Genomic DNA, 27468 nt, shown 5'->3' on the forward strand with positions numbered 1-27468 from the left:
GTAGTTTCCACTTGGTGGTTCTAAGGTTTCCTGGATCATGAGCTGGGGGTTTCTTTGAGGAAGGAGCAGCACTGGAGGCTCAGTAAGGAGAGACTGTGGCCTATGAGCTAGTTGGAGGGGCAGGAGAAAGCATTCTGCTCTAGTCTGACTTTTCTCCCCAAGCTCCCTTCCAACTGCAGTGGCCTGCTAACTCTTAGGTGAGATGATGGTTACAGAATGGTTAACAGATGGTTAACATTTGTAGCCCAACATCCTACAAGGGAGAAGGACAAACAAGAGTGAGCTCTGCCTCACTTCCAACCCAACAGTTAACCTGTAAGGAAGATCCAGCCACACTTGATGGTGCCCTGGTTGTCTGTTGTGATGGTGCTGCCCTCTGCTGTCACCTCAGAGTAGCTGCTGCTGCTGCTAAGTCGCTTCAGTCATGTCGGACTCTGCGTGACCCCAGAGACCTCAGGGTAGAGGAACCATTTAAAACACAGCCGGTTAGTGAGTGAATTTAGAATTTACTTCTCTGAAAGATTTTGGAGAGCTGGGCAGAAGTAAGACTTTCTATCTACAAGCTGCTGCCCAGGGCCTGTCCTCAGTCCCTCCCTAGCTTCTTATGCTGTTCCAGTGCTACCTAAAGCAGAGACTTGCTTGAGGAAAGGTGTCTGGAAATGTCCCAGGATCAGGGAACCTCACCCACCTTAGAGTCCTTTCCTCAGAGCTGTGGGAAAGCATTTTCTCCTTTGATTAGGCCCCAGTTTTGGCTGACCAGGGAACCTTTTCCCTTGACCTCAACCATGCTCCGACTCAAGTTCAGTCGCATATGTCTCTTTGTTCCCGGCGTTGGATCAGCTCCTCATTGCTCAGTAGATAGTCATCAATGAACGTGAAGATTTCCTCGGGGGTGACAGGTTCCATGTAGCGTTCCCGGTCAATTCCCTGCTTGTCAATCAACACCATGTTGAAGTAGGAGCGGGTGAGGTGCTGAAATTGCCTAGAGAGATGAGCCCAGGGATGTGTGAGACCTTGTCTAGACATCATTCTGCCAGACTCTAGTCCTCTCTGATCTTTCACAGCTCCACTGATGGACTAATTCTTTCCCCACCGAATCCCTTGCCCCATCCCCTCCAGTAACTATCTCAAGCCCCTTTATTTTTCTCTGCTTACACCTTAGTCTTGCTGCCCCAACATCTCTAGCTGTGTTAAGCTGTCCCTTCCTCACCCCAGATGGAACAGCTTTGTTACTACCAAGCTGTGCTTGCCTCACAGGCCCCCTTACGCAGGGCTATCACATATAGCGATGTGAGCTGCATGTAAGAACTTCAGGGAGCACCAGTCACGGGCACTATGCCATAACCAGTGCTTCCCAGAGCTGGACAAGCATAGCCTGAACAACCAAACATGGCAGCCCTGAGGCTGATCAATATCACCTGGTCAACCTTCAGATCGATCAATATCACCAAGTCTGCAGTCTCCTTCCTCTGAGTGTTTTCCTGTCTTTCCTCTTGTTGCTGTTGTTTAGTCACTAAGTTGTGTCTGACTCTTCTGTGACCCCATGAACTGTAGCCCACCACGCTCTCCAGACAAGAATACTGGAGTGGGTAGCCATTCCCTTCTCCAGGGGATCTTCCCAACCCAGGGATTGAATCCACAGTCTCTTGCATCTCCTGCATAGGCAGGTGGATTCTTTATCACTGACTTTGCTACTGAACCACCAGAGAAGCCCCAGTCTTTACCTGGGACTGAATCTTTCTGTCCCTGAGATTAAGCCCTAGGGGCAGGTATTGTTTATGGAACAGAGGGGAGTGATGGCTTTATTGGTTCTGAGTATATGTGGAGGGGTTGGGAGGGTGATAACAGACAGAAAATGAGAAAAGTCAACTTCTACCACCTGTTCCCTATGGTCTTCTCCTCCCCAAGGGGCAGATGAGTATGATTCAGATTTCACTGCCTAAAGATTTCACTGCCTAAAGATTCAGATTTCACTGCCTAATTTTTGCTTATTTGCAGACTGAAGGCAAAAGGATACAACCACCAGGTGACAGGATCAAAGGCTTATCTAAGTCATGTTTGAGTCTGTGTCTCAGCCCTGGCTGTGCTTCAGGGTCACCTGAGGTGCCTCATAAAAGCATAGTCCTAGGTGGTTTGAGGTGGTCATCTGTATTTTCAACAGCACCCTGCCATTTGATTCTGATGCCCTGCCACTCTCTGATCTTACCTAATGCATCCAAAGAGTTCAAACAAGCAATTCCCCAAGAGAATAGTGTTTGCTGATTTTCCCACAACTGTCTTTTGGCCAATGTCCTGCCTAAGGTTTCTACCCACTCCTTTCCTGTTGCCCTCCAGTCTGGACCTGAGTTCCTCAATGATATTGGCTGACAGCTGATGCTCCCGGATGCGCCCCACTTCCTGAGGTGGCTGCCCCACCAGCTCGATGATGGTCACATGCCTCAGGTCCAGTCCACAAGTGGATTGCTGGGAGGGGAGAGAAGAAGGTTTTCCTGAATAGGCTGTCAAACCCAAACCTAAGGCTACTTAACTGATTCTTCTTGGGACCATGTCGAGGCAGTGTGGGAAAGGAGGGGCTCCTTCACAAACCATCACATGAGGGGGTCTACCACCTCTTTCCTCTGTCATTCCTGAAGCACTTGCCCTGATGTGCATGTGTGCATGCGAAGTCGATCCAAACTTGTCCAACTCTTTGTCACCCTATGGACCATAACCTGCCAGGCTCCTCTCTCCATTGGATTCTCCAGGCAAGAATACTGGAGTGGGTTACCACACCCTCCTCCAGGGGATCTTCCTGACCCAGGGATCGAACCCGTGTCTCTTATGTCTCCTGCATTGGCAAGTGGGTTCTTTACCACCAATGCCTCCTGGGAAGCCCACTTACCCTAACAGTGTTTCCTTTATTCTAATGAAGTGTAGAGATTGGTTATATTATGTGGGATAGAAAAGAGAAATGTAATTAACAAATTGCAGTAACATCATCTCTCCTTGCTTAGTTTTGCATAGATTTTTAAATACATAAGTTATTTTTTGGGGGGGTTACCAATTGTTCATTTACTGATATGTTTTAAATCCTTGTCTTGCTTTTGCTCTAGTGCTGCCTCTTCCTTCAGCCTACACCCCCTGTTCATTTTTAAAATTCAATTTATTTATTTTAATTGGAGGCTAATTACAATATTGTGGTGGTTTTTGCCATACATTGACATGGATTAGCCACAGGTACACATATGTCCCCATATCCTGAACCCTCCTCCCACCTCCCTCCCCACCCCATTCCTCTGGGTTGTCCCAGAGCACTGGCTTTGAGTGCCCTGCTTCATGCATCAAACTTGCACTGGTCATCTGTTTTACATATGGTGATATACATGTCTCAAAACTATTCTCTCATATCGTCCCACCCTCACTTTCTCCCATATCGTCTAAAAGTCTCTTCTTTACATCTGTGTCTCTTTTGCTGTCTTGCATAAAGGGTCATCATTACCATCTTTCTAAATTCCATATATATACATTAATATACCATATTGGTGTTTCTCTTTCTGACTTACTTCACTCTGTATAATAGGCTCCAGTTTCATCTACCTTGTTAGAACTGATTTAAATGCATTCTTTTTATAGCTGAGCAATATTCCATTGTGTATATATACCAAAACTTCCTTATCCATTCATCTGCTGATGGTCATCTAGGTTGCTTCCATGCCCTAGCTATTGTAAACAGTGCTACAATGAACACTGGGGTACATGTGTCTCTTTCAGTTCTCGTTTCCTCAGTGTGTATGCCCAGCAGTGGGACTGCTGGGTTGTATGGCAGTTCTATTTCCAGTTTTTTTAAGGAATCTCCACATTGTTCTCCACAGTGGTTGTACTAGTTTGCATTCCCTCCAACAATGTAAGAGGGTTCCCTTTTCTCCACACCCTCTCCAGCATTTATTGTTAGTAGACTTTTTGATCAGAGAAGGCGATGGCACCCCACTCCAGTATTCTTGCCTGGAGAATCCCATGGATGGAGAAGCCTGGTAGGCTGCAGTCCATGGGGTCGCTAAGAGTCGGACACGACTGAGTGACTTCACTTTCACTTTTCACTTTCATGCATTGGAGAAGGAAATGGCAACCCACTCCAGTGTTCTTGCCTGGAGAATCCCAGGGACGGGGGAGCCTGGTGGGCTGCCGTCTGTGGGGTCGCACAGAGTCGGACACGACTGAAGCGACTTAGCAGCAGACTTTTTGATGGCAGCCATTCTGACCAGTGTGAGATGGTACCTCATTGTGGTTTTGATTTGCATTTATCTGATAATGAGTGATGTTGAGCATCTTTTCATGTTCTTTTTAAAATTGAGATACTAGTTGACATATTAGTTTCAGGTATACAATATAATGATTTGATATTTTTCTAAATGATCATCGCAATAAGTCCAGTTAACATTCATCACCACACAGTCACAACTATTTTTCTTACAGTGAGAACTTTTAAGATCTATTTTCTTAGCAATTTTCAAATATATTATATAGCTATAGTCACCATGCTGTACATCACAGCCCCAGGACTTACTTATTTTATAACTGGAAGCTACATAAGTTCTTTGTGTGTTAGTCTCTCAGTCGTGTCCGACTCTTTGTGACTCCATGGACTATAGCCCACCAGGCTCCTCTGTCCATGGGATTTCCCAGGAAAGAATACTGGATTGGGTTGCCATTTCTTTCTCCAGGGGATCTTCTAGACCCAGAGATCAAACTCATGTTTCTTGCATCTCCTGCATTGGGGGGCAGATTCTTTACCATTGTGCCACCTGAGAAGCCTGTGTGCTCCTTACCATTAGGCTACATGGCCACAGCCTTCTCTTGGTCTCCAGAATTTTCCCCCAAATAGTGTCAGTGCTCTTTTTGTGACCCGTTCTTGCCTTCCTCGCACTAGGCAGTGCAGCCTGTAACCGTACCACGGTTTTTCGTCCTGCTTCACCCAGCAGGGGTGCCTCTTAGCCAGTTACCTGGGGCAAGGTTGAAAGCAGCAGTGAGCACTGCCTGGTGATCCACCGCTTGTTGAGTCTTTGGGCTACTCCTCTAGACCTGGCCTCAAAGTCACAGTCCTCCCTGGCTGTTTCCTTTTTTTGCTCCTGCTTTCTTTTCAAGCTGAGGTGTTGCTTTTGTCTGCCGTTTTTGGATCCCTGGAGGAACGGGGTCCTTTTGGTTTAGACCAGGGTCATTCCTTTGATATGGATGCTTTCATCATGGCCTTCTGAATATTGACTTGGCAACTCGTAAGAACTCAACTTTTAGAAACCCCCTAAATAGCTTCTTCTTTTACCTGGGTATCCAGACCCTTTCAGCTTCTCAGAGTCTTGTCAGCATACTTTGAATTCTCTTCAAGAACCTAGTCTATTCTTTATTTTTATTATTACATTATTTTTCTCCTTTTCAATTGAGGAGAAGGAGGTGACAGAGGATGAGATGGTTGGATGGCATCACTGACTCAATGGACATGAGTTTGAGAAAACTCAGGGAGATAGTGAAGAACAGGTATGCCTGGTGTGCTGCAGTCCATGGGGTTGCAAAGAGTTAGACTCAACTTAGTCAATGAAAACAACAAAAACAGTTGATTTACAATATTATATAAGTTTCAGGTGTACAACATAGTGATAGAATAGTGATAGAACCTAGCCTATTCTTTTCGAAAGTCCCAGTAGTCAGAACTACTCTGTCCTTTCTGCTTCTCATTCCCCAACAGTGGCTTTAACTAGATATCTGGTAGAATGTTAAAAATCCTTATGCAATTCCCTCATTTTACTTTGCAATATCATGACATGTTTCCTTGTCTGCTATTAGTAGTGGTTAAGAGCACAGATCCTTGAGTCAGATTGCCTGGGTTTAATTGCGTCTCAGCCATTTATTAGCTAGTGATTTTGGGCAAATCATTAACCTCTCTGTGCCTCAGTTTCTTTACCTGCAAAATGGAGATAGTAAGGGTACCTACTTTATAAGCATTGTTGGGATAATTAAATGAATATGTATAAAGCACATACTTGTATACCTGGTCCTTATACAGCCCTAATTGTCTAAATGTTTGTTAGTGTTATTATTCCTTGAAAACTTAAACATAAGTAATTCCCCACATTTACATTTGATCACAGGTCTTACAAGTCTTTCAGGAGTGCTTTGCCACACTGCCTTCTCATCCTTCATCAAGCTTCCTGCAACCCACCATGCCAATGACTTCACTGCCTTTTCAGTAAAAACACAGTTGTCTTAAAACTGTGCTAAATTTGTCTACAGTAAAACTAATCAAATGTTGTTTACAATCTAAGGAAGTAGTGTTTGTGCTGTAGAAAGAGCAAGTCTTTGAGTGAGATGTAGTAAGAGAGTAACAGAGTGGGGTTGTTGTTGTTTGGTTGCTAAATTGTGTCTGACTCTTTGTGAACCCATGAACTGTAGCCCACCAGGCTCCTCTGCCCATGGGATTCTCCAGGCAGGAATACTAAACTGGGTTGCCATTTCCTCCTCCAGGGGATCTTCCCAACCCAGGGATCGAACCCACAGTTCCTGCACTAGCAGTTGGATTCTTTACCACTGCGCCACCAGGGAAACCCAGCGGAATGGGATAGGGGAATGCAAAGGAGCTAAGCCCTGATTAGGGGAATGGCTCTTACCTGTAGCATAGAGATTTGCATTTTATAATATCGGTTGGAGGGATCAGGGGCTGAGATGATGAGGAGTCGCCGTTTCTCATAGAACTGATCCAGAAGGCCAGCAGCTGAGTTGACATTGACATTAATCTTCATAGCTAGGGCAGAAGCACATGGCCAGTCAGAGTATGGCCTGTCCCTTCATCGCAGAATGGATAACAACATCCTGAGGTTTTCAGGTTAAACTTTTTTGGTTGTTTCTCCCTTTCCTTGGGGGGAAATCCTAAAAGAACACTTGGAGATTTTAAATTCTTTTTCTTGGAGGTGGAGTATGCTAGAGGGGAACATTGGCTCTGAAACATCACAGAACCCCCCATTCCCACATCAGACGCATTGCTTTTGGTCCCTGAGCCATAGACATTGGGAGACCCCTCAAAGAAGCCCTGATCATTATGTCCACTCTCCCCATTCCCTAGTTTCACTCACGAACACAGATGGGTGGTGATTCTGACCACTGGCGGCTGGACTGGCAGACCCGGGAGGGGGTCCCTTGGCGCTCATACCCTCCATCACAGTGGTATTCACAGGTGGCACCATAGTTGTCCCCCGCCGAGGTGCAAGTGAGGTAGCCATGCAGTGGTGGTTTCAGAGTTGGGCAGCGTCTCACTGTCAGGGAGAAGTTCAAGTTAGGGGCTATGGTAACTCTCGTAGAGAATAGGCTAAGAGGGTGCCCATGCTGGGTTTTCTAGATCAGCAGACCCAGGATAATCAGAATGAATGACTTCTCTGTGTTGCCAATGGCCAGGGCTAAAGGCAAAATTTTTGCTTTCTTATGGAGTTAAATCTGAAATGTAGACAAAAGTGTTCATAAAATGTGGAAGCATGGATAAGTATATATATATATAGTCATCAAAAGACTAGCAATCTGTAAAAAAAAATTGCCATTTTCGTTTTCAGACTTTGGGGACACTCTGCATACCGATGACCACCTTATAAATTACTTTTAATATGAAATATCATTGGGCTCCCCTGGTGGTGCAGAAGATAAAGAATCCACCTGCAATGCAGGAGGCCCAGGTTCAATCCCTGGGTCAGAAAGTTTCTCTGCAGAAGGAAATGGAAACTTACTTCATTTTTTTTTCCCTGGAGAATTCCATGCAGAGGATCCTGGTGTGCTACAGTCCATGGGGTAGCAAAGAGTTGGACATGACTGAGCAACTAACACTTTAAAATATTCATCAGTGGGAGAAGTGTTGAGCAAAGTATGATATATTCTTAGAAGTAGATTATTATACTGTGATTAAAAGACTTTGAAAAAACTTTAAAGAACATGAGAAATTTACTTGTGTTATAATGAAAAGTGAAAAGGGGTGACCTAAGATTGGATATGCACTGCGATCTCAATTACGTATTTTTTAAGTATGTGTGAATAAAAGACTGGAATAAAAATACCAAAAGATTAGCAACAATTGCCTCTGGGTGACAGAGTAATAGTTTTTTTCCCCCTTTGTGTGTTACTTTATTTCCCATACGTTCAACAATGAGCATGAATTAATTTTATGATGAAAACAAAATAAAAAGCAAGAATCAGCAGCCAGTACCACCAATTTCAGCAGAGGAGAAAGACTGAGAATGAAGGCTGATTGACTTTAATCATTAATTTGAAGGCTAAGAAAAGAAATGGATATAGAGTATATTGGTGGGTTTCATGTAGATTTAGGAGAATGAGAAAGTCTTGTTGGGGGGCAGAGTTTCTGAAATGTGTGTATACATGTATACAGGTTTCCTGAATGACCTATTTCATGAACTTGAGTTTTCCCTCTCCCAATCTGCATGAGGTATCTGTTTCAGGTATAGTGAAGAGAGGGTTGTGATAGGCATCTAGAGGATAAGGGAAGAGCAGAAATAATAAGCAATGCAAAATGGAAAACTTCTTTCTGACCTTGTACTTTTACAATGAACTTGCAGCTGGCCCGGTTGTAGGCTCGGTCATAAGCAGTGTAACGAATCACGTGTTCGCCTTCTGGAAAGTGAGAGCCAGGCTCAGGGCCCCGAAGTGTCAACCTACATGGGACAGGGTGAGAGAGCCACTGAGGAAAGTAACTCTTAGAACTGGGGTTTGGGGCACATCATCACTGTACCCTCGGTCTGTGTGGTTCAGTGTGGGCTACCTGAGTGCCTGGGAGAAGCTGGCGGGAGGCAGAGGCGGCATCTGTGACTCACCTGGTGATGGTACCATCAGCAGAATCTTTCACCAGGGGTGGGTCCCAGTATACTCGAGCGGTCAGTTTCTCCGGCTCTGCCATCTTCTCACGGGAGTGGGGACAACGGATCTTGGGGGGATCTATGTCTGCCAAGGTCAGAAATTAAGTGCTGACTTGTGGGTCCCCTGCCTTCCCTGGAGGGAACCCAAAACAATACCACACCACTGGGTAGGTAAAAGATGCAGTTCAAGATGCTCAATGAAACTTGTGAGGCCTGACTCCAAGAGAAGCGATTGCTTTGTTAAGCCTGTGCCCAGGGTGCCACCTTTTGCAGCTAGTGAGAATGCCTTCTGCAGTGGACATAATGCCAGGCTGGCTCTTTGCAGCAGGACAACTGGGAGCGACCAGCATTTACCTACACATACAGGCTCTCCTCCGCTCCATCGCCCATCTTCCATGCAGATTCGGCTGCGGTCACCTTCCAAGTGGTAGCCACTGGAACAGCTGTAGTCACAGCGAGAGTCAAGAAGCACCCCATTTGTGCACGTGTAGGTGCCACTCGTGATGAATGGCAATGCATGGCATCTCATCTCTAAGAGAGAATCAGGAGGCAAGCTCAGTGGCCTGTGGGGCTATGTGGAAGTAATGCCTAGGCATCTAGCCCAGGGAAGACCATGTCAGAGACAGCAGAAAATACAGGGAAACCTATGCCCAACTGGTCTGACATTTTTGTGCTTGATTGCCTCTTTTTCCTAATTTCTTTCTTATTTTGATATTATGAAGTACAACAGTACTCTTGACGGGCAGAGGTGGGGAGATGGTCTCAAAGAAGTTACTCATCCAAGTTCATGGATTTGAGGAACGCACCTCAGTTTGGATCCCAGCCCCACCACTTAACTAGCTCTGTGGCTTGAGCAACTTACATCATCTCTCCAAGCCTCAGTGTCTCCATCACTAAAACATGTACACCATGAAGTAGGATTGTTGTGCCAAATATAGAGACAATGCATATAAATCTCTGGGCTTATTTAGGGCCTCAGCAGCTCATAGTTTTCCTCTCTTGTCCCACAAATGCTAGATGCCCTTGAACAAATTTAAGACTCCTTTTTGAATATAATATTGGTTCTGCCACAAGCACTCCTCAGTTGAGGCTCACTTACATGCCCACTGGTTCTCCCTCTGTGCTGGTGAGAGTACAAGTCAGGCCAATCCCAGTAGGGAGGGGCAGACAGCTTTGGAGGCATTTGCTTAAAGGCGAGTCCATGTGCTTTAGACATTACGTGTGCCAGAAGTGGCAACAGCTCCCATGAATTGATTGTAAGCTTGTGCTTGCCAAAGTCCAATATGAAATACCCAACACCTGAAGGAAGTAGGCCAGCCATATGTTCCTTTAAGTTGTCTAAGTTCTAACCCTCCTTAACTTCCACTATTGGAGCTTTGACTAAAGATTCTATTGACTATGTTTTTGCTTTCTGGTCAAACCAGACTTGAAGGTGATTGCCTTTTATGTTTTCCAGCCTCCTTTATATAAAGACCTAAGCAACAATGACCTTCTTGAAATCAGGGCCAAGAAAAAAGGTCTGTCGTTCTGTTGTTTTATTTTCTTAGTATTATATGACAGTGAAAATGATAGATCCAAAGTGTTTTCCATGTGTCTCTTATGAGGAAGTACAAAGTGAGATTCAGTGTTTAAACAGGCACAGTGGTAAAGAATCTGCCTGGCAATGCAAGAGACTCAAGAGGCATAGGTTTGATCCCTGGGTTGGAAAGATCACCTGGAGAAGGAAATGGAATCCCACTCCAGTATTCTTGCCTGGGAAATTGCATGGACAGAGGAGCCTGGCGGACTATAGTTCATGGGGTCGCAGAGTCGGACACAACTGAGCAACTGAGCACGCATACAACACAAACTTTTAACTGGTTTCATGTTAATTTGTCAATGTATTTTAATTTTGTAAGGTCAATTCAAATTCATTTTGGAAATGATGGGGTCTAGTCCTATAACAAATGGCTTATAGTCACCTAGAGGGGAATGGTGGCTTCCTTTTTTCTGGCTACCAAACCTCTCCTCTATTCCACAGCATCTTCTCCAAACAACCCCATTTCTCTCGGAATGCTCAGCATTCTACATCCCCTGACATTCCATTCACATGCACACATTGGTTAGTCTAGAATCAGTCTGGTAATTAATGGCTCTTGAAGTGGCCCTGCACACATGGGTGTTCTACAAATGACATTCAGCAATGGATGTAGGGACAGGCAAAGCTTAGCTGCCAAAATAGGGTAGGCTGTAGGGTTTCAATAAGAGGTAGGGATTTGGGAGCTGAGGTGAACATGATGTGAAATGTATGTATTAGCATCCCTGCATTCCAGCCTTGGAGGTTCTTCTTGACTTTTAGAAGAGTCTTTTAGCTTCACTGCCAAGGCCTAAGACCTTAGGCCAAGAAGTACATTAGTTTACCGTTAAGTGGGAAAGAGTCTGAGACTGCACATGCTTGAGAGTTCCAGAGGAAGGCCTAAGTCCACATCAGGCCCCAGGTGTAATCCATGCACTCGGGCCCTTTGAGACTGAGGGCTGGTTGCTACTTGCATGCATCTGTGCTCAGTCGCTAAGTCATGCCAGATTCTTTGCGACTCCATGGACTGTAGCACGCCAGGCTCCTCTGTCCATGGGATTCTTCAGGCAAGAGTACTGGAGTGGGTTGCCATTCCTTCTCCAGGGGTTCTTCCAAACTGAGGGATTGAACCCATGTATCTGGCATTGGCAGGCAGGTTCTTTATTACTGAGCCACTGGGGAAGCCTGGTTGCAACTTAAAATGCTCCTATTGTTTGGTCCATAGTCACAGGGAGAGAACATGAGCTAGAATGTTAGGATGGGGAAAGGCCCTGTTGGGATCCTGTGGAAATTCTCAATTTGTACTTGACAGAGGGCATAGTAATACCTCCAGGCATATACCCTGGGTGTCTAGCTGGCTGGCCTCTCTCACATGCAGATGTCAACCTATACATGCACACCACTTACGCCTACAGTAGGCAGTTCCAGACCAACGGCGGCTTGGCAGGCATTGCACGGATCTCCGTCCAATCAGTCGAAAGCCCCGGTCACAGGAAAGCTCACAGCGGGTACCCAGGCTGCTGTGATAATTTCCTCCTCTAGGTGAGTAGCATGTGGCTTCTCCATCCTGGATATTTAATGTATAACACCATCGGGGGACTGTGGCAATAGAAGAAAAGTAAGCTAGAAGTACAGTAATCAAGACAGTGTGGTATTGGTGGAAGGACAGACGCATATATTGATGGAACAGAACAGAGAGCCCAGAAACACATTCACACAAATATGGCAAAATTATTTTTGACAAAGGTACAAAACCAATTTAATGGAGGAAAAATAGTCTTTTGAACAAATGATGCTGGAGCAACTGAACTTCCATAGGCAAAAATAAAGAGGAAAAGCAAAGCAAAGAACTTCGACTTAAATGTCTCATGTGCATGTATGGGTGCTCAATCTCTAAGTCATGTCCTACTCTGTGTGACCCCATGGACTGTAGCCCACCAGGCTCCTCTGTCCATGGGATTTTCCAGGCAAGAATACTGGAGTGGGTTGCCATTTCCTCCTGCAGGGGATCTTCCCAACCCAGGGATTGAACCTGCATCTCCTGTGTCTCCTGCATTGGCAGGTGGATTCTTTACCCCTGAGCCACCTGGGAAGCCTGTATCTCATACCTTAAACAAAAGTTAACTCAAAATGGATCATGAACTTTAATGAAAAAAGTAAAATTATAGAACTTTTAGAAAAAAATAGAAAAGTCTTTAGGATTTAGGACTAGGCAAAGGGCAGGTGTGGAGAAGGCAATGGCACCCCACTCCAGTACTCTTGCCTGGAAAATCCCATGGGTGGAGGACCCTGGTAGGCTGCAGTCCATGGGGTCGCTGAGGGTTGGACATGACTGAATGACTTCACCTTCACTTTTCACTTTCATGCACTGGAGAAGGAAATGGCAACCCACTCCAGTGTTCTTGCCTGGAGAATCCCAGGGACGGGGGAGCCTGGTGGGCTGCCATCTATGGGGTCGCACAGAGTCGGATACTACTGAAGCGACTTAGCAGCAGCAGCAAAGGGCAGGTGGCACTACTAGTAAAGAACCCACCTGCCAATTGAGAGGGTAACAGGCAGGAAGGCCAGGGGTCTCCAAACAGAGGAAATAGGCTGCAAGTTTAAAAGACACCTGGTTCCACCTGAACTTAACTTTTCTCAAGCCTTGAGCTAACCAATGCATTTTTCTTATGGAGATGTTTTTCTTAAGCTATGTTAATGAAACGATGTATTTGCTTTGGAATTTGCCTTTCTTCAAAATGGTTCCACCAAAGACTAACTTTTTTCTTTTCTCAAACCTTGGACTGATAATAGCTCAACAAACCAGTGTTCATATAAATTGTTTTATGGCTGGGATATGATACACCTTGTGCCATCCCATCTCAAAAATGCATATTGTGGGATAGAGTACTGGTGAAACTCCCTTAGCCTTGAAGTGTCTCTATCTGATTAATAGCTTTCTAACAGACATAAAACATCTGGCTAAAGACTAGTAAGAGGGCACTCTTTCTGCCCCCTTCTGATGTCTTATGTCAGAAGCTTTGTCTATCTCTTTTATACTTTAATAAAACTTTGTTACACAAAAGCTCTGAGCAATCAAGCCTCATCACTGGCCCCAGATTGAATTTCTCTTCTCCAGAGGCCAAGAATCCTGGCGTCTTTCACAGCTCAGCAACAGCCTTTCACGATACAGGAGACATAAGAGACACAGCTTTGATCACTGGGTCAGGAAGATCCCCTGGAGAAGGGCATAGCAACCCATTCCAATATTCTTGCCTGGAGAATCCCACAGACAGAGGAGCCTGGCAGGCTACAATCCATAGGACCACAAAGAGTCAGACATGATTGAAGCGACTTAGCATGCACACACAAAGTGGTCTTAGACGTGATACCAAAAGCACAATGCATAAAATTAAAAAAAAAATCAAGAAATTGAACCTTGTCAAAATTAAAAACTTTTGTTCTGTGGGAAGCACTGGTGATAAATGAAAGACAAACCACAAACTGGGGCTAAAAATTTGCAAACCATATATAAGACAAAGGACTAGTATCTAGAATATTTAAAGAACTTGGAAAACTCAACAATAAAAATAGCAAACAATCCAGTCAGAGCATGAGCAAAAGATATGAAAGGACATGCCACTGAAGAGGATATAGTGATGGCAAATAAGTACATGAAAATATGTTTAGCATCACTAGTCATTAGAGAAATGCAAATTAAGACTACAAAAAGATATCATTATATACCCATTAGGATGACTAAACCTAAAAACTCTGGTAATACTAAGTGTTGATGAAGATGGGGGAAAACTAGAACTTTCATACATTGCTGAGATGAAGCAACTTCAGGAAATTATTTGGTAATTTCTTAAAAATATTAAATATACAATTGCCAGGTGACTCCACAATCCCACTTTAGTATATACCCAAGTGAAAAAGCAAAAGAGTTCCAGAAAAACATCTGTTTCTGCTTTATTGACCATGCCAAAGCCTTTGACTGTGTGGATCACAATAAACTGTGCAAAATTCTTCAAGAGATGGGAATACCAGGACACCTGACCTGCCTCTTGAGAAATCTGTATGCGGGTCAGGAAGCAACAGTTAGAACTGGACATGGAATAACAGACTGGTTCCAAATCAGGAAAGTATTACATGAAGGCTGTATATTGTCACCCTGCTTATTTAAGTTACATGCAGAGTACATCATGAGAAATGCTGGGCTGGATGAAGCACAAGCTGGAATCAAGATTGTGGGGAGAAATATCAATAACCTCAGATATGCAGATGACACCACCCTTATGGCAGAAAGTGAACAAGAACTAAAGAGCCTCTTGATGAAAGTGAAAGAGGAGAGTGAAAAGTTGGCTTAAAGCTCCACATTCAGAAAACTAAGATCATGGCATCCAGTCCCATCACCTCATGGCAAATAGATGGGGAAACAGTGGAAACAGTGGCTGACTTTATTTTGGGGGGCTCCAAAACCACTGCAGATGGTGACTGCAGCCATGAAATTAAAAGATGCTTACTCCTTGGAAGGAAAGTTATGGGCAACCTAGACAGCATATTAAAAAGCAGAGATATTGCTTTGTCAACAAAGGTCCGTCTAGTCAAGGCTATGGTTTTTTCCAGTGGTCATGTATGGATGTGAGAGTTGGACTATAAAGAAAGCTGAGCACTGAAGAATTGATGCTTTTGAACTGTGGTGTTGGAGAAGACTCTTGAGAGTCCCTTGGACTGCAAGGAGATCTCGTCAGTCCATTCTCAAGGAAATCAGTCCTGAATATTCATTGAAAGGACTGATGTTGAAGCTGAAACTCCAATACTTTGGCCACCTGATGTTAAGAACTGACTCATTTGAAAAGACCCTGATGCTGGGAAAGATTGGAAGTGGGAGGAGAAGGGGACGACAGAGGATGAGATGGTTGGATGGCATCACCGACTCAATGGACATGAGTTTGTGTAAACTCCGGGAGTTGGTGATGGACAGGGAGGCCTGGCGTGCCGCACTCCATGGGGTTGCAAAGAGTCAGACATGACTGAGTGACTGAACTGAAAGTGAAATAAAAATCCATGTTCATACAGAATCCTGTACACAAATGTTTAAAATATCTATATTCATAATTGTCAAATCTTGGAAACAGCTCAAATATCCTTCCAAAGGTGAACGTTTAAACTAGGCATGGTTTATCCATACATAAGAAGGCAGTGCTGATACATCCTACAAGTTGGACAAATCTCCAGTGCAGTTTGTGAAATGAAAGAAGTCAGAATCAAAAGACTGCAGACTATGATTCCATGCATGTGACATTCTGGATAAGGCAGAAATATTGGGAAAGATCAGGGGTTGCCAGAGATCAGGGATAGGGGTGGGGACACCCTCAAGGGGCAGCCCTTGGCAAATTTTTGGTACTGTGGCATTGGTGACCTGACTCTACGCATTTGTCAAAATTCATAGAACTGTACACCAAAAAAGTGAATTTTATAGGGTGTACACTTTTAATAATTGTTTAAAAATAACACAAAGATATAAGCTAGAGAGAGGGAGGGGCTGCATATCAAAGTAGGCTGTTTAGGAAGGAAAGTCTAATCCCAGTGCAGTACTGAGCACAAAAGGTAATAGGGTCATTAGATCATAAAAGCATCATAAAAACACCTCATTGGCTACACAAATAATGACTCTTCAGTGGGTTAAGATTTGAAAGGGGAACATATAAACAAGCAGAGGGCCACCTGCCCAAGGATGGGTACATGGGATGACAGAGCTTTCTTAGCCTGGGGTTGGGAAAGCTAAAGCCCCATATGAGCTCATTTGGTCCCGAAATCCTAAGAGACAAAAAGGGGGGGCTTTGAAAAAAGCTCACGAGGAACCAAAGGAACAGAGAAAGTTAGAGCCTCTGTTTGAGGGCAGCTGGAGAATGATAACACATGCCAGTGAGAAAACTAGCCTTTAAGCCACAAGAGGCTTGTAGCTTCCAGTGCTATTTTTGAGCCTGTGGCTGTGACACACAGTTGCCACCTGGAGAACCATCTCCAAATGACAGAAGCCTCGTAAGCACTACAGTGCCAGGGCTGTTCATTATATGGTCACAACACATATGATTAAGACTTTACATTCGAGGCTGGGACCTCAACAATCACTCCTGTTCTATTTTTCACCCATATTTGGTCAAGAAAAATACACATAAAATTGGAATGGGTAGAATAAGCAAGCATAGTAAAGGGAAATATAAACCTCAGGGTAAATGCTGAGACAGTAATAGAGGGTCTAGCTTTTATAAACGGAGAAGGCAATGGCAACCCACTCCAGTACTCTTGCCTGGAAAATGCCATGGACAGAGGAGCCTGGTAGGCTGCAGTTCATGGGGTCGCTAGGAGTCGGACACGACTGAGCGACTTCACTTTCACTTTCCACTTTCATGCATTGGAGAAGGAAATGGCAACCCACTCCAGTGTTCTTGCCTGGAGAATTCCAGGGACGGGGGAGCCTGGTGGGCTGCCGTCTGTGGGGTCGCACAGAGTCGGGCACGACTGAAGCGACTTAGCAGCAGCAGCGGCAGCAGCTTTTATAAATAAACTCAGATTTGCTGGCCTGAAGAAATACTGACATAAAGAGAACATGTTAGATTTATGGTTTACCAGAGGCAGGGGAAGAGGGGAAAGGGGTTGTATGAAGATGGTCAAAAGTACAAACTCTTAGTTATAAGATAAATAAGTACTAGGGATGTAATGTACGACATGATGAATATAATCGACACTGCTGTGTGTCATATATGAAAGTTGTTAAGAGAGTAAATCCTAAGACTTTTCATTAAAAGGAAAATATTTTTTCCTATTTCTTTAATGATATATTTGTATGAGATGATGGATGCTCACTAAACTTGTGCTGTATGCCTTAAACTTATACAGTGTTGTATGTCAATTATATTTGACATATATTTGACATATATGAAGAACTATAAAATAAAATAAAGAACTATAAAGCATGACAGTTTACCAAAAGAAAAAAATGACCATGTTGGAAGGCTGGAAAGAGCAAATTCACTATCCCAATTTTCATTTTCCCCAGATTTATTGAGGTATAATTGACACATAAATTGTAAATAGTTAAGGTGAACAATGGGCTTCCCAGGTGGCTCAGTGGTAAAGAATCTGCCTGCAAATACAGGAGACTCAGGTTTGATTCCTGGGTCAGGAAGATCCCCTGGAGTAGGAAATGGCAACCCACTCCAGTATTCTTGCCTGCAGAAACCCATGAACAGAGGGGCCTGGGGGTTACAGTCCGTGGGGTTGCAAAGAGTTGGACACAAATGAGCATGCATGCAGCAAGGTGAAGAATATGATGTTTTAATATATGTATACATTGTTAAATGATTACTTCAATGATTAACTTCAATGTTAAATGATTACTTCAATGATTATTTCAAATCTGTTCATAAACACATCCATCACCTACATAGTTACCATTATTTTTTGGTAGTGAGAACACTTAAGATGTACTCTGTTAGTAAATTTCAACTATGCTGCTTGGCAAGACTGATAGCACTGATAGCAAAATGTTTTAGAATTAAACACAGGCTTATGAGCAGTTAGGAAGAGAAACGTGATTTCCAAGTGACCTCGAGAACAAGTAATTCAAGGCTAATCTCATTTTCTTTTTGGGTGTGGTCACCAGACTGGTAGAACAGGGGAAATGGTGGGAACATTATGTGGAAGTAAGTGAGGCATGTGACAATGCCCTTCATGCCATTAACGTGGATGGGCTGAACACAGGAGAGGTGACAGTACAGTCATGGAGATTCAAACTGGCTGAACAGATGTACCCAAAGAATGTTGATGGGAAACTGAAACTAAGAATGTGGTAGGAAAAGTGTTAGTCATTATGGAGTAGCTACAGTGTGCTAGGCACGATGCTTTATAATTTCATTTTCCCATCCATCATCTCACATAGTTCTCCCAACAGCCCTGAAAAGGTGCATGGGTGTTTATCACTATTTTACAGATGAGGAAGTAACTTGCCCAAAACCAGAAGCAAGTAAGGGGCAGAGCTGGATGTGAGTCCAAGATTTGTCTGGCTCTAAAACCCATTTTTTTCTAACCACAGTATCTGTCATTGCAGCATGTGAAGCTCTGCTCTTTTGAAGTATACATTTACATTTTTGAATACGTAATATAACCACCTGGTTCAAAATCCCCAAAGTATAAAAAGTTATACAGTTAAATTCTCCCTTCCATCCCTGCTCCCCCACCTATCCCTACTTAGTCCCCCCATCGGGAACTACTGTTAATAGTTTCTTTACACATATAAAGTGAGTCTTATTTTCTCTTCCTCTTTATCACATAGAGTACGTCCACTGTTCCCACCAGCGCTTTTTAAAATAAACTTAATAATGTGTTTCAGAGGTCTTGTCAACAACTGGAGAGCAAGCATGAAGGGTATTTAGATTAAATAATATTTATAAAATACATAGCACAGTGACTGGCACATAATATGTGTCTGTCCAGGGTCAAAATTGCTGGAAGGTAGAAGAGCTGGGATCTGAATTCAGGCCTGTGGCCTCTGCAATTCACTTATCTCTTTCTAGAGATTATAAAGAAAACGGTGTACTGACAACATGATTGAAAGCACCTTCTTCGTGATTATCATCAGATAACACAGGCAATTACCAGCTTGCCCAGTGATGTAGCAATCTGGGAGCAAGTGGTAGCCCAGAGGATTGGGACATACCTCAGAGAAGTGTTTCTGACTCCAAGCTAGGAGTCAGTTTAAGAGAAGGAAAGGAAGTTCAAGATTAGTGAAAATGGTACCAAAGTATGTGGGCAGTTTGCTCTAAAATAATGATGTGCTTTTTATTGGTTAACTTTTATTTTTTTTTTAAACATCCTTTTAAAAAACAAAACAAAAAACCCACAATGGGCTACATTTCCGATGAAAGAGATAGAATGAGCATGGCTTTGAAGTCAGACATTCCTGCACTTGAATTCCTGCCCTGCCACTCCTGAGCTCTGTGATGCTCTAAATTGAACTTCCCAATGGCACCCCACTCCAGTGTTCTTGCCTGGAGAATCCCAGGGACGGGGGAGCCTGGTGGGCTGCCATCTATGGGGTCGCACAGAGTCGGACACGACTGAAGCGACTTAGCAGCAGCAGCAGCAGAGCTGTTTCCTGATCTGTAAAGTAGGACTAGTAAACCAGTTTCATAGGATTGTTTTGAGAATCAAATGAAGATGCATGTGTAAAACATATCTAGCCCTGGGAATGGGAATGATATTCCCTGTGTCGGTGTCTGTGTTTGAACCACTGGTTCATCCCATTTCAAGGAACAACACAGGGCTGCCATGTGGAGGTGCCTGCCCCAAGTTACAGAAAGTCTTTTAAGCACCACAGTGGCAGAGCTGTTGATTATGAGATCACAAGACCTTACAAGGAATGCTGGAACTTCAGGTTGTACCTTCCTGGCAGCCCCTCCTGCCTCAACATAGATACGGAGAAAGCAATGGCACCCCACTCCAGTACTCTTGCCTGGAAAATCCCATGGATGGAGGAGCCTGGAAGGCTGCAATCCATAACCTTACCAAATTAGTTTTATGTCCCGAGACTAAGTCCCAAAGATAGCCATGAGACACTTTATCCCCGAGACCAAAGGCCACCATGTGGCTTATATTTTTCTAAATGGCTTTATACACATTTAAAAATAACCAATGAGACAGATTAATATTAATCACTGGGCTATTGGACCCCTTGAAAGTACCTTCTGCATCTGTTGCTTTTTCCTGTCTATGTCTCCCATTTATGATCTACTACAATCTGGCTTTTGCTCCCAGAATTCCAACCAGCCAGTACACATTTCTTGAGCATCTACTTTTGACATAGCTCTATGGGAGTGTCATACGTGGCACCTTCTGTTAAATAGAGAACTATTTGGTTGAGAGTAATGAAAAGTAAACCAAAGAGGCAGTATATAACGAATGCCAAATGAGTGATCCAGATAATAAAAATTTATATCAGAAGACGTATATGGTAGGTACTCAATAAATAGTCGCTGAATTAATGAATGAAATAATGAATAAATGAGGGAAAGCTCAGTGTGGACCAAAACTGTCAGGAAACAGAGCTCTATTAATCTGGCTAGTCATAGATTTCATGTGTGGGGAAGGGATAATGTGTTGTCAGACTATCTAGACTGAGACCAAATTCTATTAGAAATAATCACAGTGGGTCAGTAGGTTTGGGGAAGGGAGAAACATGAGTCAGATAATCCAATTAGGAGGCAGTTGTCATTATCCATGTGTAAGGTAATAAAAGTTTTAATCACTGGGATTAATAAAGAAATGACAATTCTTGGTGAATGATTGGTGAGAGGTGATGAAGAAGGGGGGCTATTAAAGGTGATGGGGGCTGTTAAAGGTCACATTAAGGTATTTTGAAGAGGATGATGGTACCATTATCAAAAGTGTGAAGGCCAGATGTCAAACCTTTTTCAGGGAAGATAAAAGAGTTTAGTTTTAAATATCTCCAAATGGAAGTGTCTAGCAGCAATTAGAGGTGTAGTCTGGGAGCTCAGGAGACAGATCATGATCACTTGAAGTTCAGATCAATGCCTCACTCTCCCTCCTGTCACTACTAGAGAGCCCATCTCCTTTCTTGGCCTCAGCCATGATCATAATAGTGAAATGTCATGGAGTCCAAGGATGGGGTTGGGGTGAGAAGAGATAGATGTGTTCACTGTTGCTGAGAGATGTGGAGGCTGAGCTCAAAAAGGGGCCATATGATTTGGGCTTTGGGAGAGGATTGTCATTGACCTTTAAGGGCTGTTGTCTCAGCATGGAGATCTGTGGATGAGAAGGCAAGAGACTGTAGGGAGTTTGGGGGTTGGCAGGTGCTGAGACAGAGAGCCAGTGGGTCTAGACCATTTGGCAGAGTAAGAAGATAGGTGGAAAGAAGGTAGCTAGAAAGGAGCAGAGAGGAACTCCAACCTCTCATCATTTCTCTATTGAAATTGTTTTCTCAAACATTACCATTTACCTTCTTCTTGCCAAATATATTGTTTGTAATACCCTCAATTTGTTTCTTTCCAATATTTGACACAGATCTCTTATTCCTTCCCCTCCCTTAAAATTCTCTTCTCCTGTGGCTTTTGTAATATATTAGATGCTACCCCAACCTCCTCCTACATGGCTGACCACTAATGATCTCTTTTTCCCTTGTTGGCTCCTCTTTTCCTGCTCACATATGCAGATGACCTCTAAGGCTCTGATGTTGGCCCTCTGCTCTCTCAGATAGCTCACCCATCTAAGTTAATGACTCTGACCCACGAAGCTCCATCGTTCTTCTCCCCACTGCCTATAGGGTACAAACCACTTTTCTTTTCTAACCTTGTCTCCCTGAGAAGGGTCTTACAGTTCTCCCAGGTGCCAGACTGGATGCTTTCAGGGAGTCCTTTGTTTCTTAACCTCTTGGTACATCAAATCTGTACTAGGTCTTATCATCTCTTTCTTTAAAACATCTCTGGGGTTCATCCTTGCTTTTCATTTCTTTTCAACTGGCATCAATCATCTCTAACCAACATCACTGTTACTGATTCCTGGAGAATCTCCCTGACCCAGGGTCTACCCTCCTGAACTCCTACTTTCTGCCCACAATAATGAGGTTGATATTCTGAAATTACTATTTACCATGCCGCTCCCCTATGCAAAAACATATAATGGCTCCCTATAACTCTTATCACAACAGCCAAACTCCTCAACATGGCTTGCAAAGCACAGAAACTAAGAATCTTAGAAATGGAAAGGATAGTATAAATCATGTGGTCTAACTTTCCTTCTAAAGCAGGAACCACTATTCAGCCTCTCTTTAGAAGGGTCTCTAGATCATGGCGGGCTTCCCAGGTGACTCAGTGGTAAAGAAAATCTGCCTGCCAATGCAGGAGACATGGGTTCAATCCCTGGGTCAGGAAGATCCCCTGGAGAAGGAAATGGCAACACACTTCAGTGTTCTTGCCTGAAGAATTACGTGGAAAGAGGAACCTGGAGGGCTACAGTCCATGGGGGTCACAAAAGAGTCTGACATGACTTAGTGACTAAACTACCACCACCTAGATTGTGGAGCCTTTCCTAATTTGGTCTCACTGTTTATATTAAACTTTACTTCCTACAACTCCCTCCATATCCCATCTCCTCCAGTCAGACTGGATTCTTCCCAGTGCCTTCCTCTTACACGTTTGTTCTTCTCTCTCTACCTGTGGCCATATGCTTTGCTGAATGCCCTCCTATCTCTGTTCTACTTCTTGAAATCTACCCATCATTCAAGGCCTAGTCTAAACATCATCTTTCATGACCCCTCCCCTGATTTCTTTTTCTTAATTCCTATTGTGTTTACTGGTAGCACAGAGTTTCAGCTTCCTTGCCCTACACCTGCTAATTTCATTGCCCAATCACTCATATCCCCTAGGAGAATGTAAGCTTCTTGAGGGGGACAAAACTTTACCTTTGTAGCACCCAAGGCTTTCCTTACACAGAATTAGGCATAAAGTAGGTACTCAGTCCATACTTAGTGATAGAAGGGCAATCTTAATGCTAGAGAGGTTGGATCATGCAGCAAGTCAATAACAAGATTCATGGATGGAAACCACAGCCTTTGATTCCCTGAACTGCAGCTTTGATACAAATGAGCCAAGCTGGGTGAGGATGCATCAGACAGGGCCTAGGAATTAGGACAGAAAAGGCCTTTCCTAAGCCTGAGAAGCAGTGAGGATTACCTTTGTAGTCTAGGATGGGAGTCTGTGGGACCTCTTCAGCATAGACTTCATTGTAGCTTTCATCTGGGTAGTAGCCTGAGCCTAGAATGAAGAAAATATCAAGATAACATATTGGTCTCTGATGCAAGTCCTTTCCATCCTTTTCCACTTTCCAGCTTGGTCCCTTTCTGAGGGCATGACACTCCATGGGTGGAGAGTGAGGTGGCTATTTAGTGGGAAAAATCCTATGCTGTGAAGCAGCACAACTAATGTGGGCAAACCTCCACACCTCAGGTGCATAGAGGGTGAGCTAATGGTGGGGGAGGGGTGGGCAGCTTACTGGGCTTCCTTGGTGGCTCAAGCGGTAAAGAATCTGCTTGCAGTGCAGAAGACCTGGGTTTGATCCCTGGATTGGGAAGATCCACTGGAGAAGGGAATGGCAACCCACTCCAGTATTTTTGTCTGGACAATCCCATGGATGGAGGAGCCTGGTTGGCTATAGTCCAGGGGGTCAGGTGGCTACTGGTAGCATTAGAAGACTCCATTAAAAAAAAAATCAACCTTCTTGACCATCCACCCATCCTGCCCATTTGGACTAGAAATGATCCATTTCCCTGATGCAACACAGGAGCCTTGGTGAGACACTGATGACTGAGTTCTGAGGATGGACTGTTGTCCCAGATAGGAGGCAAAAATGCAGAACCTTAGCAAGGGTCTTTCCACTAATGATGGGCCTTCTTACAGTCATCAGAGGGAAACAATTCCTCAAGCTCCCACCAGCCCACAGGGCACCAGCCTTTTGCTATACAGTCCATGGGGTTGCAAAGAGTTGGACACGACTGAGCGAATTTCATTTGTTTTTGTTTTGTTTTGTTTGTTTTTTTTTTGATCAACTGTGTATTAAGGATAATTCTATGCAGGAAGCTTTAAAAAAAAAAAAAACACATAGAGCCTTATGGTGATAGGAAATCTTACAATTTCAATTTAAATTGATTGCCAGGGCCAGGGGTGGCATGCCAGGGCAAAGAGGGAGGGCTTAAGAGGCAAGGGGGTAGGAGTTTCACTGCCTGAACAGTTTGCCCTGGTTTGCAGAAATATTCAGTCACTCTGATCAGCAGGAGCCTTAGTAGGGAGGTGCTGAACTAGAGAACATTCTGGGTCCACCCCCGTTCTGTTAAGTGGTCCAGTCCCTGTGGAGGCCAGTCTGCGGCTGTCTGGGAGACTAAACAGTGTGTTCCACCAGACAGCAGGAAATGGGTCATGCATACTAATTGGAATACAACTCGGTCCTTTCTGGAGGGAAGTTTCCGGAAACTCTCTTTCCAGCCTCACTGTGTGCCTAAAGCACACACATTAATAGAGCAGCCAGCCGTGCTGGAGTCAGAGACAATTCTTCATTTCCAGGAGAGAGTGTGCTTCTGGGACAAGGCTGGGTTTTAGCACCGGAGCCCTTTGGCCTGTGTAAACACTCTGACCACAAGCTTACCCTGTCTCCTCTCTGGGCAGAGACACGGGGCCCCCTGCACTAATGGGTGGAGCAGAGGGTAGATGATGAGGCTCCTCCATTCCCCACGGGCCCAGACTGGGGGTGAGGGGTGGGTGTTGGGAAACTAGTCCAACTTGATGAACAAGGGAATGAATCAAATTGAAAGTTTGTCTTATGAAATCATGGCCTTATTGGTTTGCCCTCATTCCAGAGGAAAGAGTTCATATTTTCTCCTTCCCTTTATTTTTTTCTGGTTTCCCTTTTCAGTTCTCTCCTGGCTTTCCTTTATTTCTCCTTAGGCCTCCTCTCCCTTGCTCCCTCTTTTCCCACCTGGGTGGTTTCTTTGTGGTGGAGGGAGGTGGCAGGGTGGACAGAATTCTTGTTAGCTGTTTCAGTTTAGTATCAAAGCCTTACAATGCCTATAAACAGGAGGCCAGATATGTGTGATTTTCTAAAGGATTTGGTCCCCATACTCTTGTTCCAGAGCTTGCCTGTGAACAAATTCCCAGCATGGGAGCAAACCTCTGTTTACCAAAAGAGCAGACAGGAGTGTCCAAGGCCTATGACTGGATAACGACCACAATAACAACAATGACTCTTCACATCACTCAGCACCTACTCTGGGTTTAGCCCATTACATGTGTCATCTCATTAGATCACCCTGACATCTCAGTGAGGTAGACACCCTTATTGTTTTCAAATACGGATGAGGTAACAGGCTCAGAGGAGTTCAGGAACTAGCTCGAGGTTTCCCAGCTAGTAAGGAGCAGAGTCGGCATTCCAGCCCAGGGTGGTTTGATCCCCTTGATGCCAAACTCAGACACTCCACTAAAGATGGTTGTAGGGGAAAGCTTTGGACAACATCCAACAGAAATAAAAATCCAAAATCTTTATTGCAATTCAGCTTTTTAAACTCTGTGTGTGTGGGATCGAAGGCCACCAAACATTTCATATCATTCCAGAATTACAAGGGATGTGGAAAAGCTGAGGTGAAGACTCAGTCAGATAATTACAGTCTTCACCAGGGTACAAAGCTGGCTGGCCCAGTGCCAAGTCTGCTTTGTGACAGGAATAAGTTAGGGCCACCTTACCACTTTAAGCCTTTCCATTTCTCATCTTTGCCTGTCTTTGGATAATTTTTGGAAAATATTAAGATACTGAGATGTGATATATGAAACTAGAGGATCCCTCTCCCCACCTTGTTCTATCTGTCTGTCCCTCTTCAGCCCTGGTGGGGAGAAGCTTTGGCATCATTCCTTGGTCCCTTTAGGCTGATTGGTGGTTACCATGTGGTCTGTTACTGGGTTCCTCCAACATCCATAGAACAGACCCTCTAAAGCACTACACTTTACAAAGGTGTGGTTGGAAATGTAACTGATATTTGATGACTATTTTAAGATCCACACTAATGCTTGGATTATGATAAGAAATGCTGTCTGACTTCCTGAACTGCACAGATATGCCAATACACACTTTTAACCCACTGCTGGCTTGATTTATATTTTTAACCCTTCCTACACTCTGCTGATTATTCCTGGATCCTATTTCTGATTAGCCCAGAATCCATACATGGCTGCTTTCCTTGTACTACTCCCACTGGAGGACAAGGTTATAGCCATGAACAAAACAGTCCTGAATGCATACAGTGGTCACTAAATATCTACTGAGTGAAAATGAACACATGAACAGAGCAAACTCAGACAGTTGAGCTAGTGTTGTAGGGAAAGATTATTGGGAAATTCCCAAGTATCTCTTATCACATAGCCTTCTAAGAAAAGAACAGGACAGAATGAACGGGTTGGCAGGACTGTCAAAGACTTCACTAGCCAGGGCTCCCAAAAAGGAGTGATGAGCATGGTCACTCTTGTAGGAAGTGGGGAATGGCCACCTTTGCAAATGGCCTTTTGAGACTTTCAAATGAATCCAAGTCTTAAAAAACTGCATTGTCCTCAAGACTCCAAAAGCTCAGGCTTCCACCCTGGGGAAGTTAAAGGCCTCAGTGTGCTCTGGGGTTTCTTATAGTGATTCAGAATCAGGCTTCACTCATCTAGCCTACACTCATGGTCTTTGGCTGGATTTTGGCCTCATGTACTTGAACTGAAGCTAGGGAGAGTTTGGGGACGATAGCTGCACATATATTCTGGAGACTTGGGCTCCTTTAACTCAAACAGTGTGTGCTCTGCCAAGGGCTTGATTTGAACATCTTCGTCTCAGTGTCAGCCCTCATGCTTCACCCCCTACAAAGCCAAGTTAAGCCAAACAGGGGAAGAAGTTCGCATATTTGAAAACTTGATGCAGCTGTTCCAAACAGAGCTTCTGCCAGAGGCTTCCACCAGGAGCTAAGGGCATGTGGAAAATTTTAGCTACAATGACTGCAGCTGTGATGGAAGCAGTTTGTTATTTACTCATCTCTGGATGTTTTTCTAACTCCATTAGTTGGGCCTGTCTCCTTCCCCTGCTCCCCTCAGCCCCCATGAAGGCAGACAGTGCTGACCACAGAATATTATTAGCACTTGGAATGCCAGCTGGGCCCCATCAAAAACTCCTGTCTGGCACCTCATTATCCTTCCTTCATTCCTCCCCTTCCTTTCCCTCCTCTCTGAGTGAGTTCTCTTGAGCTCCCTATATCTCCCCAGAGGCAAAGGATGAAACACATTCAGGGATCTAGAAATCCCCATCCTTTCCAAAGTAAGAAACAAGCCAGAAGAAACTGAGGGATTCCTGTTCAAGAGAATGTGGTCTGAATTGTCATTAGCAATCTTTATCAGAAAGGAGTTATAAAAATCTTATCCTATAAATAATGTCTGGGAGGGGAGAGAGAAAGAGAGAGAAAATGGA

General features: G+C 44.1%; 1 protein-coding gene across 6 annotated transcripts in view; it reads right to left on the reverse strand.

Annotated features, from left to right (window-relative positions):
- Positions 1-486: 486 nt before the first annotated feature.
- SRPX2 (sushi repeat containing protein X-linked 2) overlaps positions 487-27468 on the reverse strand; it is a 29771-nt gene continuing 2789 nt past the window's right edge. For 4 of the 6 annotated variants that reach the window (XM_006042562.3, XM_025276212.2, XM_025276213.2 and 1 more), the window contains 9 exons: positions 23166-23246; positions 11839-12030; positions 9231-9407; positions 8835-8961; positions 8554-8675; positions 7098-7277; positions 6636-6769; positions 2342-2463; positions 487-982 (listed from right to left, as the gene is read on the reverse strand). In XM_006042562.3, coding sequence (XP_006042624.1) covers positions 802-982; positions 2342-2463; positions 6636-6769; positions 7098-7277; positions 8554-8675; positions 8835-8961; positions 9231-9407; positions 11839-12030; positions 23166-23246 — 1316 coding nt within the window. In that variant the 3' untranslated portion in view covers positions 487-801. Of the gene's footprint in view, positions 983-2313; positions 2464-6635; positions 6770-7097; positions 7278-8553; positions 8676-8834; positions 8962-9230; positions 9408-11838; positions 12031-23165; positions 23247-27468 lie in introns of all 6 variants that reach the window. The other 2 variants (XM_044936726.1, XM_025276215.2) reach the window with 2 other exon arrangements.

This window comes from Bubalus bubalis, chromosome X (genome assembly GCF_019923935.1).
Source record: "Bubalus bubalis isolate 160015118507 breed Murrah chromosome X, NDDB_SH_1, whole genome shotgun sequence".
NCBI classification, from domain to species: domain Eukaryota; kingdom Metazoa; phylum Chordata; class Mammalia; order Artiodactyla; family Bovidae; genus Bubalus; species Bubalus bubalis.